At 43.7% G+C, this 13,004-nt stretch overlaps 1 protein-coding gene across 5 annotated transcripts in view; it reads right to left on the bottom strand.

Moving 5' to 3' along the window:
* Positions 1 to 13,004, bottom strand: part of nrp2a (neuropilin 2a) — a 55,700-nt gene that overhangs the window by 2,905 nt on the left and 39,791 nt on the right. Inside the window, exons 12-17 of one of the 5 annotated variants that reach the window (XM_061692065.1) lie at positions 10,164 to 10,238; positions 9,967 to 10,071; positions 7,211 to 7,476; positions 6,805 to 6,901; positions 5,534 to 5,566; positions 356 to 421 (exon numbers count right to left, since the gene is read on the bottom strand). In XM_061692065.1, the coding sequence (XP_061548049.1) occupies positions 356 to 421; positions 5,534 to 5,566; positions 6,805 to 6,901; positions 7,211 to 7,476; positions 9,967 to 10,071; positions 10,164 to 10,238 (642 nt within the window). The other 4 variants (XM_061692073.1, XM_061692101.1, XM_061692091.1 and 1 more) reach the window with 4 other exon arrangements.

Below are 13,004 nucleotides of genomic sequence, written 5' to 3'. Positions count from 1 at the left end.
GGGTCGCTGGCGTGCTGGAGCTTATCCCAGCTGACTCTGGGCGAGAGCCGGGGTGCATCCTGAACCGGTCGCCAACCAATCGCAGGGCACATATCAACAAACAACCATTCACACTCACATCCACACCTACAGGCAATTTAGAGTCTTCAATTAACCCCCCATGTATGTTTTTGTCGGATGTGGGAGGATACCAGAGTACCCGGAGAAAACCCACGCAGGCACGGGGAGAACATGCAAACTCCACACAGGCGAGGCAGGATTTGAACCCGGGTCCTCAGAACTGTGAGGCAGATGTGCTAAAAAGTTCGCCGGGAATTTTTTTAATTTGGAAAAAAGAGACATTTCTTTTGCTTACCTCCACCCAATGGTTCTCTGCCACTGACGAGCCGCACATCTCCAAACTGATTAGGTGTCTTCACTGCTAGAGAGAAGCACAGGACATTTGTTGCCTTTGTACTGATCCAGGCACATCTTTTGACATGCACAAAAGTACTTCATCCCTTTAGCTTCCTCTGAATCTCGATTCTTCAGTTTACCATTTTAAGACAATTTGGACAATTTGATTTGGTATAGGGCAGCACAATGGTATAGTGATGAGCATTTCTAACTCATAGTCGAGAAGTCCAAAATTTGACTCTCAGCTCAGGGCCTCCTGTGTGGGGTATGCATGTTGTCCCTCTGCTTGTATGTTTTTTTTTCTTGGTACCCTGACTTTCTCCCACATTCTACATTTTTTTTTAGATTCATTTAAGACTCTAAATTGGGGTACACACATCAATAATTGGGCCTCCTTTGAGCATTTTTCCTCTCTTCCGATCAAAGTCAGCAAAGGCCAAATTGTTGGATGTCTCATATCGATTAAACTGTGGTGTGGGGTGCTTTAATAGTAATTGTCCTTCCAACTTCTGCGAGTAAAACGGTGAGGCCGATCATAAACATTAAACCAGTTCAGCATTTGCGAGTCCAAATCCTTACGTGTCAACACCAAATCTGCTGAGTAACATCGTGACGTGAAATGGGACGATAGCTAATGAGGAAACAACATACAGTACTTTTGCCAGACAGAAATAGCGGAGCAACTGGTTGTGCTGTGTGTTTGTATAATGTGTCTCACAAGTCATTCACCACAATAGAAATGACAAAAAGAATGCAATGTAATTACAAAATAAGATAGCACAGTCAAGGGTACTCCCCCTCTCATCCAAAGTCAGCTCGATAGCATTCACTTTAACCAAGACCCTAATATGGACAAGCGCTAAAGAAAATGGATGGATGGATGGTTTGGTGTGTTTGCTGTGGAAGAACTTCTGAGCCCTGACCTGAACCTAATCAACTAAATCAAGTAAAACAGAGATGATGAGCCAACATCAGTGATCTCTGTCCACACAAATGCTCTTCTGGATAAATAAACAAACAAACAACAACAACAACAACAACAAACAGACTCCAACATCATGTAGAAAGTTTTCCAAGCAGATCAGAAGCTTTTATAGGTGTGAGGAAGTACAACTCCATATTATTTTCTTCCACTTTCACTTTCTCCATCTGTAATATCATGGGGACATTGTGCAATACACTCCATATGGAAATTTGACATTTGTGTATATGGAGTGTAAATATTGTTTCGCAGAACAAAAAAGTGCACCAACGTGTTTAGAGAAATGTAATGATGGGCAGCTCTTGAAATTGTATAAAAATATGACTTTATTAATTAGAGAAAGATCATTATGATACATTGCTGTCAAAAACACAGTCAAGATGTAGCATGATGATGTTATAAGACTGTTCATTCTGTGTGAATAAAGATGCAAACGTGTCATCAGAAAACAAAGTCTACTTTAAAAACAAAACTATTACCTTTAAGAGCTGCGTATTAAGTGAGTGAAGACTTTTTGTGAAAGTGTGTGTGTGTATGTGTTGTGCATTCGCTGCGGTTGGCATGCGTACAGGAATGGGAGTAACTGCTTGGCAAGGCACATGTCTCGATCTGAAGGGCTGCGATGACCAATGGCGTTATTAGAAATGTTTCCAAGGCAACTGAACTTGGCAGGCTAGAGGATGGCGTAAGTGCAGTAGAGGGACGGAAAAGTGCATTGCGCAGCCTTAATAAATGTTATCTCTCCATTAACTAATTACGCGTATTGGAGGCTTGAAGCAGAACAGTGTCAAGCCAGGTGTCCAGTCCCTCCTCATCCTCCCGATGATTTAAAAGCACAGCATCAGCCAAAACCACTCAGGAGAGAAAAGTGCCGCAACTAAAAGTGGCAACATGCGTCCTGCAGAGTGGCATGCGATGTGCAGTTCAGTTTAAAAAGATAAAAAGAAACTTAGCATCAGTTTGTATTCTTCAGTTTGGAGTGATTATATGTGACTGCTAAGAGACAAGCTTTCACAGTAATACTGTTGTAAATAAAAACATTCTTTGCATTCTTTTGCTTGCTTTAACTGTGGGTAGTAGCGGTTCAAAAGCTCAGTGGGTTCAAACTCAAGGATTACGAACAAAAAGCATGTCTGGTTCGGGAAAAAACTAAATTGGTTCAGAAGTATTCATTTTTTTGTTTTCTGAAAGAGAATCAAACACAGAGTCATGGATTAACAACAACAACAAAAAGACAATGTCCTAGCAATAATATGGCCGTGACAGAAACTTTTTAGGCTCGTCAGTGATTCAGATTGATGTGATGTCATGCCTATACAGTAGTGCTCATAGCCACTGTGGGGCATATTTTCATGGTATGTGGGAAAAGCTTTAATATGCTGTGATGTAATAATTAGTTTTGGGAGACAACATCTCTAAGCATTCACATACAATTTCTGTGGGAATCATAATTTCTGGTTTCCCGTTGAACACTGCCCATAAAGAGAAGAATATCAGCAATGCTTCATGCTGTTCTTGGATTTCATGGTGCCTTGGTCAGTCTTTACGTAGACACCAATACACTGCAGCTGATTTAATGACACTCTTGGATTTGTAGGCGCAAACATAAGCAAGGGATGATAGTAGACAGCTGTATCTATTTACACCCACAAATTAACTCTGCGCGTGCGGCTCTAAAGATGCGGAGAGAACAACGCAAGTGGGTGGTGCGATGCTTAAATGGGAGAGGAGCGACGTGCTTTATTATGAAAGACAATAAGAGCATAAAAACGTAGTGCTGACGATGGCTGCGTCCATCACTGACTGACGCCTTTTCAGAAGAGTTTCGTTATTTCTTATATGTGCACATGCTTGGTTGGAAATGACAATGGATCCCCTCCCTCCCACCGCCACCACTACAACAGGCCAAAGTCCAAACAAAAGCAGCATTCATTTCTCCATCCAGATTCATCCTGGTGTCTCAGGGGTCTTGTTTTAGCTGGTGGGTTGGCATTGTTGGCTGGCAAAACCCAGCCCACATGTCTGTGTGGAAGTCCATGCTGGGGGAGTTCCAAGAGGACGTTTGGGGCCTGAGGGGCAAGACAGCATTCAATGGGCCCTAACAAGCTGTTCAGATAAATAAGTCCTCCACTCCAGCCATGCCATCGGGATCAACGGGTCATAGTGTGACGTATGTCAATATCATATTCCTCAATGAAACAATGAGGAAAACAAGCAACCAAAGCAACATTCAGTGGAGAGTACATCCATTTGTTTTTGAAGTCTTCCATCATCACCCGTGCAGCTGTAAACTGATACATTTGTTGAGTGGCTTTGTGACATCAACATCACGTGTAAGCATCCTGCACAGAAAAACAACCGAGCCAAGCGGCTCATTTCAGCAGAGGGTGCGGTGTCGGTCCCGGCTGTCCAACCTCACTGTCAGCACAGGCTCCACCCCTGGGGCGGCCATACTGGAGGACCAGTTTGAGTACTGGAAACATTGCGAAGAGCTGTGATAGGCCACCGATTGTTGGCTCTTCTTGGTGGCCAGGTGTCGTCTGCAGCAACAAAGAGCTCTGACCAAGATGGCCACAGCCAGGACGAGGAGGGTGGCCCCAACAGCCATAATGTAATACCAGTGGATGGGGAAGGGAGGCACAGGAATACCCCCCCCTGGTGGAGAGATACAGAATAATTGGCCGACAGGAAAAAGAGAGGAGTGGAGCTTCATTTACTGAGGCGTGCACCTGAGCATGCACAAGCATGCTGAGTGAAAAAAAGAAAAGAAATACCCACGGCCAAAGAAATATTTAAATGCATCCGTGTGCATAAATGCATCATTTGGTTGAGGACAAATTTTCACACCAAGATCATCAACTTTAAATCAGTCCAATTGTTAAACTTACCACTAAAAACGCTGTTGCATTTCTTGACAGCTCACAACGACACGATTTGGTGTGAAAGCAAGTTGAAATAATTAGTTTAAAAGCACCCGCACACACTTAATTAGGGAGCTTTTTCTTCTTGTTAGGCCCTTCAACTACATCCCCATGCAAGACTCACACAGACACCACATGGGAATCGAGTGCTGCGAGAGTTCACTTTGAGCTGATGCGGGATTTGTTATTTAACTGGCTTGACTTGGCAGATAGATTTCAAGCATATACTTCATGCTATTCAGCTTTCTCACTTTGCCTTCCTTCTCATGCATCAGCCTCCAGGCCAGCCCTCTCCTCCATAAGCCAAAAGCGTTTCACAATGTTGCCCCTAGATTGAGCTCCTTCTCCATTTATTGTAAGAACTAACCTAAGCGCTTTCCAAGAATGATCTTCTCCAAGATTCCAGAGACATCTACTGTACAATCTAGGGACTAAAGAAATTAATTTCACGAGCATGATCCAAATCTGACTAAGAATTTAAAAGAACTGCAGAGCAACAGTGAACTCGTAGGAGAGATGCAGAGCTGCTGCATGCCACTACAGCTGCTTCAGATTGTGCACGTTCATTAGGTGAGTTGCGGAGCACAGGGACTTGCTGTGTGTATACATGGCCATATTAATGTGTGAAATGTAGGCGAGGCCGTGAAACAAAGCTGTAGGAAAGCTAAGGTGGGCGCACACATGATATTTGCAGTGACAGCAACCACCAAGATCTTATCATATTGGAGGACATTATGAGATCCCAGAGCATAAACATCAATCTCATAGACTCCTGCAGGATGCTCTGAATATTTTTCATGAGGCAGACAGTTATTTAAAGCCCGTCAGGCTGGGTCTGTGAGCCTGAAACAGAGAACATGAAAAATATATTTTTTTTATATCTGACTGCCTGAGGTATGCTTAATTTCCCTTGCCTTTCACGCAACATTTGCTCTTTCGCAAACGTCTTGTTACTACTGGGACACAATGAATTACTGAAATAATACATTTTTCAGCCAACTAAAATAGTTTGGTATTCATTTATCGGGTGTTTAGTATTTGTTTGGGGATTTCTACATGCCGCTTCAGATGTGGACATGTATTCATTCAAACACTCTTGCAGTCCATTGGATAGTTTGTGCAGCTTTTATAGTTGTTGAGACACTTTGGTGCTGCCAAGCAAAAACCCACACCCTGGTGCATACTAACGAGCAGAAGCAGCAAGGCCAGAGAATAAGTGACATCATGCACTCACCGGTCATATCTGGAGAGAAGGCGTTGATGGGTTCTGTGAGGACAGTCCGTAAATACGGGTGACAGAGAGAGATAGGGTGATAGAGAGAGAGAACTGTTAGATAACTTCACTTAGGATGGAAAATCCAGCTAAATGTCAAATAAATGTCACAAGACTATCAAACTCCTCCTGAGGAAATGTAAGTGAATTCCTCAGAGAGCTCACATGAATTACGGCCTTTACTCAGCTCCAGTGTGACAATGCCGTTTGTGGGAGGTGGGACTAGCTTGCATTTCAAGCTGTGAATCCGAGTCCAGTTCAACCGCAGAGGGTTGTTTGGGAAGCCACAGAGCAGAACCTTCACTTTGATTGCAGGGAATGCAAACACAAAGATGTGACGCGTGTATGTACATGGGATGGAGTGGGTGGGGAAGGGGGTGGCGGGGGCTTGGGAACTGGCGCCTTTTGGCAGAAACGCCAACGTACTGTGAAATATTCCACCGTTTTGGGCAATAAGCAGCATCCCAGCATGCTGTGGGAGTGGCGAAGGAGGCAAGCTTGGCTGTCATTTTCTGCTTTCTTGACTGTTTGAGCTGTTTAGACTCTGTACACACTCCATAACTGATGCAAATGCAGAGAGGCAAAAGCACACACAAGACGCCTGCTCCACACTGGCTGGTCTGACTTAAAAGCACCATTGATGTCAGGCAGAACACGGCGGCAGGTTTTTAACTCTGCACCTCCAGGTCGGTCTCTGATCTGCTTAAGACCCTCTCCAAAGCCAGATTAAGGAGGCCACATTGGCTCTCGACTCGCGCCAGCCGCTCCACCATTTACTTTGGAAACAGCCTGTCGAGTAATTCCCTTTGACAGCTCGGGAAAAGCTCTGTTTACAAATACCACCGGCTTGTGCGCATAAGAGATAGAGGGAGGAGAGAAAGAGAATAATAGAAATCTAATGAAACATAGATTAGCATCGCGGGGGCCCGCAGGGCGTTTATGGCCTACTTTTCCTATTCTTCTTTTTTTCTGGAGGAGTTTATACACTGCCCCTCCTTCCCTCGCTTTGTCTCTTTCATCTATGTACTAGGTGGGTGTTTTGGAATAAAACGTCTCTCTAAAACTGGATGTGGAGGAATGTTGGGGGTGTTTATCACTTCACATGCATTACAGATGCCTTTAAGAGGTGTAAGCGGAGAGGATGGTGGCAGTGACAGAGGACCGGTGAGTCAAATAAAGAACAAAAAAGTACAGCTCATCCCACATGATGTGTGTGGGCTTGTGCCACTTACGTGTGCACTCCTCCAGTGGCGTGCTGGAGCTCATGTGGATGTTGTCAATCCAGACATGTCCTCTTGGGCCGTGCGCAAAGGAGCCCTCCATCACAACCTAAGCAGCAGAAACAGAGCAGGAAGAAGAAAGAGAGGAAGAATGGAAGGCGGAAGGCAACACAAGGGACAAGAAGGAGGAAGAGACGGGATGAAAACTTAATAGACTGCTTGCGATTTCAAAGCAACAACTCATACTTGCAATCATCTTTCCCCTCACTTGCAAGCAACTTACTATTTTATGAGAACATCAGTGTGATGGCTCTGAAAAATGCAGCTCTAAACAATCATGCGACCCAAATAGACAGTGTGACTTCTTTTAGGTTTCATTTATAGCTGACTATTTACAGTGCAGGGAATTCATCACTACCTGGTAGTCTTTCGGTGAACGAGGCAGGATAGTGCGGCCCTCCTTCCAGACTGGACCCTGGTCATCTTTCAGAGTCCACAGGAGGGTTTCCTCATTGTGGACGTCCCGCAGCAGGACTCTGAGGTGCCCCTGGGCCTCCCCCCACATTTGGTAGGAAAAGAGGAGGCAGACAGGCCCGGTCTCAGCCGCCACCATGGGGCTCAGGAGGCGGGCTCGCTGCTGCTCTCTCTTTGGGCTGGCTTCGATATACAGATGACTGTTGAGCTCTGAAGAAGATGCAGCACCATGAGTGATCTTTTGTTATTCAAATATTCAATGTGTGTGTTCATGAGCAGCGAACATCACGATTCAGCAGCTGTAATAGCCAATAAAGTCACAGGAAATTAAGTAAGAAAATTGCTGTAAAATGTAACAAAACTGTTTGAGTCATATCCATGTTCCCAGTAGTGAGCTTTGATGTTACACACAAATTAAAAGGTTTTTCATTTTCATTCATTTAGCCCTGGAGGCCATAAAGAGTAGGCATCACCACACTAAGTGCGAAAAGCGGTATTTTTAAAGTACTGTATATGGCCAAATGGGGCACATCCACACACACACTGTCAGTGTACGCTCATTGTTGCAGTGACACAGTAATCATCATCAGTCATCCGTGTGGCAAAAGAAAGCCCCAGCAATTCATCCTTATCCTCACAAACCCGACATTACTTTTAACACAATCGCAAGCAAGTGCAACAAAAAAGGACAATAATCATTTGTTACTTACAGGAACGACATCGCCATTACCCCCCTTCTAACAATACATGAATGTAAACACACAGAAGAATAGGCCGAGTGAGACCTCCCTTCTTACATGGGAGCGCAACCCGCCAAAAACCCGCAGGGACAATTGCTTTTCATTCTCGAGTAGGTTAACGACCAATTCCGGAAAAGTCCGGCAAATTAGGAGCCCCTCTGTTTATTCAGTCATTGAGGGCGTTTAGCTTGCAAATTGCATGTGCCATTTGGAGAGAGCCCGATTGCTCAGCAATTGTCAGATGGCGACTTTGGTAAATGGCCTTGTGGGATTAATTCTATAGCTTAAAACATGGTTATCACCACTCACTGTGTGAAGTGCTATATAGATCTGTGTGTGTGCGCAATATTTTGATAAAAGCATGTCACGGACATGTCATTATGACACCAGGGAACCGTTTCAAATCGTGGTAAAAATGCACAATATCACTCCTTAGTTTTAGCCCTTATTTTCTCCGAACCACATTGTTCTGCTTGCTGGCCAGATAGCTCATAATCGAGGCTGGCTTGCAATGCAAAGCACAACTGAGCATTGTTTGAATCCATTTAATAGCAGGTGCCTGCGAGCAAGAAGTAAACTAGACCTCCATATTTCAACCATACATGTTTACTTGGGGGAACTGCAATCTCGTCGTACACCCTACAATGACAATAAAGGCTTTCTATTCTATTCTATTCTATTCTATTCTATTCTATTCTATTCTATTCTATTCTATTCTATTCTATTCTATCATGTTCTGTTCAATAATCATTGCGATAAACAATGTTCACCACATGAGAGGAACAAGGTGTCGACAGTGATTTATTTGACAAGAGTGAATTAATGATCCTGTAGTGGCTGGGATTTTGGACCTTTGACACGAGCAAGTAATTCAAAAGCTATGTGGTGCCTGTGGGCGGCTGGAAATTATTCCTTGTGCACGAAAGCCCAACTTGGACTAATCTAAGGAGAACCCTTGAATGCTACGTTGAAAGACGTCACTTTGAAGCCTCTTGTCAGAGACAGCGCGGCGCTCAACAGGTCACACTGGAGCAAAATGTCCTCCCTTTGCTTTGAGATCAGATGAACATGATCCAGGTACTATTCGACATTTAACAAAAAATATGTTTAAGTCCCTCCGAATGGAAAAAAACGAAATCTTTCACAAAGAGAGTGTATTTTTAAACAAGGCGGGGACAACCATCTCTTCCAATTCCTACAAAAAGCAATGCATTAGAGAAAGAAAGCAACTTCAACTCAGCGAAATACGTATCCGACAGCAATTAATATCATGCCACGGGCTGTACTTTTATTCCACTAATGTATTAAGAGAGGGAAAGAGAGGGAATCATTTCTTAATAGACATCTAAGTGGCTGGAAGTGTGCGTAGCATCACTCTACCCGAGGTAGAAGATAAGCAGGAAGGGGTCTTTGAATAATAGACTGCTTCTTTTTGGAATCTCCTCTTCAGAGTTTCTGTTTTCCAACTGCTGGTGCCTCACATACAAGTGCGTATGTGTGTGTGTGTGCATGCTTCTGGCACAAAAGTAGCGTGACTGGCACACGCGTCTAAATTAGACTGTTTTCAATTGAAGGAATTATCTTGGTCACATTGAAAGAGGAATTCAGTGAACTTGCATGAGGAGGAAAAAGACTCAATTTAATTGTAAGAAACCCTATCGTGTCTATACTCTGTGATAAACTCCACTTTAATACAATTCTGCTTGTGCAATCTTCTGTGACGAAATGGAATTTTGCCTGAAGTAACACACATAAAAGCTCTGCAGTAAATAGAAACCTTGGAAGCGCTCACAGTTGCCCATTGTAACTGTGAGCTGCTAAGCCACATTGTGTTTGCTGCCCTATCTTTTCGACTGATGCCCCTATAGACCTTTTGTCCATCAAAAGCTCACGACATGGAGAAAACGTCAACTCCTTGACAGCCTAGCACGCAGAGGTGCAGACCTTTGAGGACACTCACCATGGCTGTGCATGGACCAGAGGAGAGGGGCACTGGGGTCGTGCGTCCATCCACACAGACCGTGCTCAAAGTCACACATGCCATCTGCTGGTGGAGGAGTGGCGACTGTGGAGTAAAAAGGAGAACAACCGTGAAAGCCAGCAAGCGGTGAGCCCTCTTTTGCAAGCACTCGTGGGTCAAACCCAGGTTGGTGTTACCTGTGGTGGATGCCGTGGCAGTGGTGGTCTGAGCCGGAACTGTGGGCGTGGTTGTGTCTGCCGGCGTGGTGATTTCTGCAGGAACAACAGGGTCATTAGACATTAGATTTCAAAAATCATATGAAGCGACCAGTTTCAAAAACCTGAGAGTTTAGCAGTACATATCTACCTGTCACCCTAAATCAGCTGAGATAGGCTCCAGCTTGACCGTGACACAGCACAGAATACGTTAAGCATTTTAGCAAATAACCTTTTAGTGTCACATTTGATGATGGTATTTTATATTCTTGGCAACTAACACATGATAAGATACCACTCTCATGCCAACAACTAGCTAAAGTCCACCAACCCCCAACCCCATGCATAAAGTGCAAATTTCAACACAAACAAAAAAAGTGAGAAAATGACAATCGAGAGTATTAAAGTGGGCTATGTGTCAAATTATTTCTTGGCTGAGAGCAGGCACTTCTCGGGGTCTGTGTTGGTTGCCTGGCAACTGGTCCTGGCAAAGCACTTGTCTGGCACAAATAGCAAATGACAATTTTTGGGGGTAGAGGGTTTCTTTACAATGTAAAGCACAGATAATTGTTTCCATATTCTTTCCCTTGAAGACCAGCTCCTTTGACAGCAGGCAAAGATGCTTCAAATCCATCAGTTGAAATTTAGAACTCTTCTCATCCCACTGAGCGCTCTTGTGCACCCAAGGTGAGTGCGCCATGTTGTTTCTGCGTGATACGGCATCAGTGTGTACACGCACGCATGCATGCACACAAGTAGGCACATAATGTTGTGTGATGGATGGATGGATGGATGGATGGATGGATGGATGGATGGATGAATCGATGTGTAAAACAAACTCCCCTTGACCTTGGGCAGGGAGAACGTACTTTGGGATTACTCACTAGCTGTCATGGACACACAGACACACACACAAATTACAAGTGTCTCCGTTACTTTATAGCTCAATGAACAACAAACTAACTTATGAAAATCCGTGTCTCCTAAATTGATTCCTATCCATTCAAACACACATACTTTACCAAGCAAACAACATAAATATGCCTACAATAGCGTTATTAGAATACACCACGGGTGCACAGTACTGCGCACATGCTGAGGAGGCCGTGGGCAGAATGTGAAGTTGGAAGAAGTGTGGTGCTATTGGGAGCAGATGAGTCAAAATGTCAAGTGTATATGGATGTTAAGGTGACGTCAATGATTAAACAGTGTCATGTGGCTTAAACCCGGGGGTGGTTTCCAGCCACAGCTTCTTATACTTAATAATCGGTAAGTTCATAACAATGTTTGCATTTGTACAGTAGACTCACTGGCCACAAAATTAGGCACAAGTCCAGTATAGTTTTATAAAAAAAAATGTGCCTTTACGAATATACTAATTCTCATTGATTTCAAAAGTATTACTTTAACAGCAAGTTTATCGAGGTGGTTTTCTCTAGTTCTCTGCAGTTGTACCTCCTGTTGTGTTGTGCTAAGTACCTAATGAATGTGTCTCTGCTTAACACAAATTACAGGCCTCCTGCTGATGACGTTCCTCTTTCTGAATGACTTGTGACATCCTTGAACAACCACAAAAGGCACTGAGGGGAGCAAACACTGTGTGACACACAATTGGTCTACTTAAGGAACTTGCTGTGAAAGGGACTGTGACCGACCTACAATTGCAAGGATGGCTGAAATGAAAGCGCTGACGCTGCTGGCAAGGGCATCTGACATTATCGCCGCATTTATGTCCCGTCCTTAATGCCAATCACTGGACACCTAATGAGACGCTTATCTGAGCCATTATGGCAGGACACTTACAAAATCGAGAATTTGCTCTTGCCTCTTGTGTCTCGTTTGCTCTTTTTAATCAATTGTAACTATTAGGTCCCTTAGGTTTTGTGGTAAGATCTTGGAATGAATCAAATGCCTAATTATAACCTGCACGTTAGTAACTAAATACACACGTACGTGTGTCAAAACACACAGAACACAGAGTCTTGCAGTCCATTAAAATTCTCACCATCTCCTGAGAGCACAGTGCTTTCAAAGGTCACAGTGTAAATGTGTTGACCTTTCCCGGGTGACAGGAGTGTCAGGGGCAATGGGAATAAGACCGACTTCTTGTGTGATTGTGGGCATGTGGCTGTTTGCATGCAGAGAACCCGCCTGACTATCGTACTTTTCCCTGAGCTGCCATTCTTGATGGGAACATGCCACGTGCCATACAGTATTTGCGCTTTGTAGTGCGGAAAATGACCTTCCACAATGAAGTGTTGTCTTACATAAAGTGTCCGCTACAGCTGCAGGTGATGATGCAAGCCATCATAATGCATGAGATGAGTCACTAAAGTTTAGAGCTGGACTTACCAATGGGTGCACCTGCTCACGCATAAACACCTCCAAGGCTCAGCTTGTACTCATGAGTAGGATTTTGTCGGAAAAATAATGGACTACAATTTGTACAAAACGGACAAAAAGCTTTGTTTTAATGAGTGAGTTTTAAGTCAATAGAGTAATACGCCCAAACACAAACTCTGCTCTTTTGAATAATACATACAGCTTTTGTGAAAAAACATTTGGATTTTATTTTGCCATGTTTGTCGAGTATGCCGTGCAAGGACTGTTTTCTGTCACTTGAAAGTATTCCCTTTCAATTCTAATACAGCATTTGCTACTAAATTGTCATGAGATTAAAATGATCTTTTACGTTTTTTTTTCTGGCACCATCCCAAATTGTGTATGCAAGTTGTGATGCTGTGGCACCAGATGTTTAATTTGCAGATGTGCACGTGTGAACAATGCCATCCTCCTCTCAGACTGAAATAATCCTCATTCATT

Source organism: Phycodurus eques, chromosome 1 (genome assembly GCF_024500275.1).
Source record: "Phycodurus eques isolate BA_2022a chromosome 1, UOR_Pequ_1.1, whole genome shotgun sequence".
NCBI lineage: Eukaryota > Metazoa > Chordata > Actinopteri > Syngnathiformes > Syngnathidae > Phycodurus > Phycodurus eques.
The sequence above is the reverse complement of the archived record's forward strand: the minus strand, read 5'-3'. Positions and strand labels throughout refer to the sequence as shown.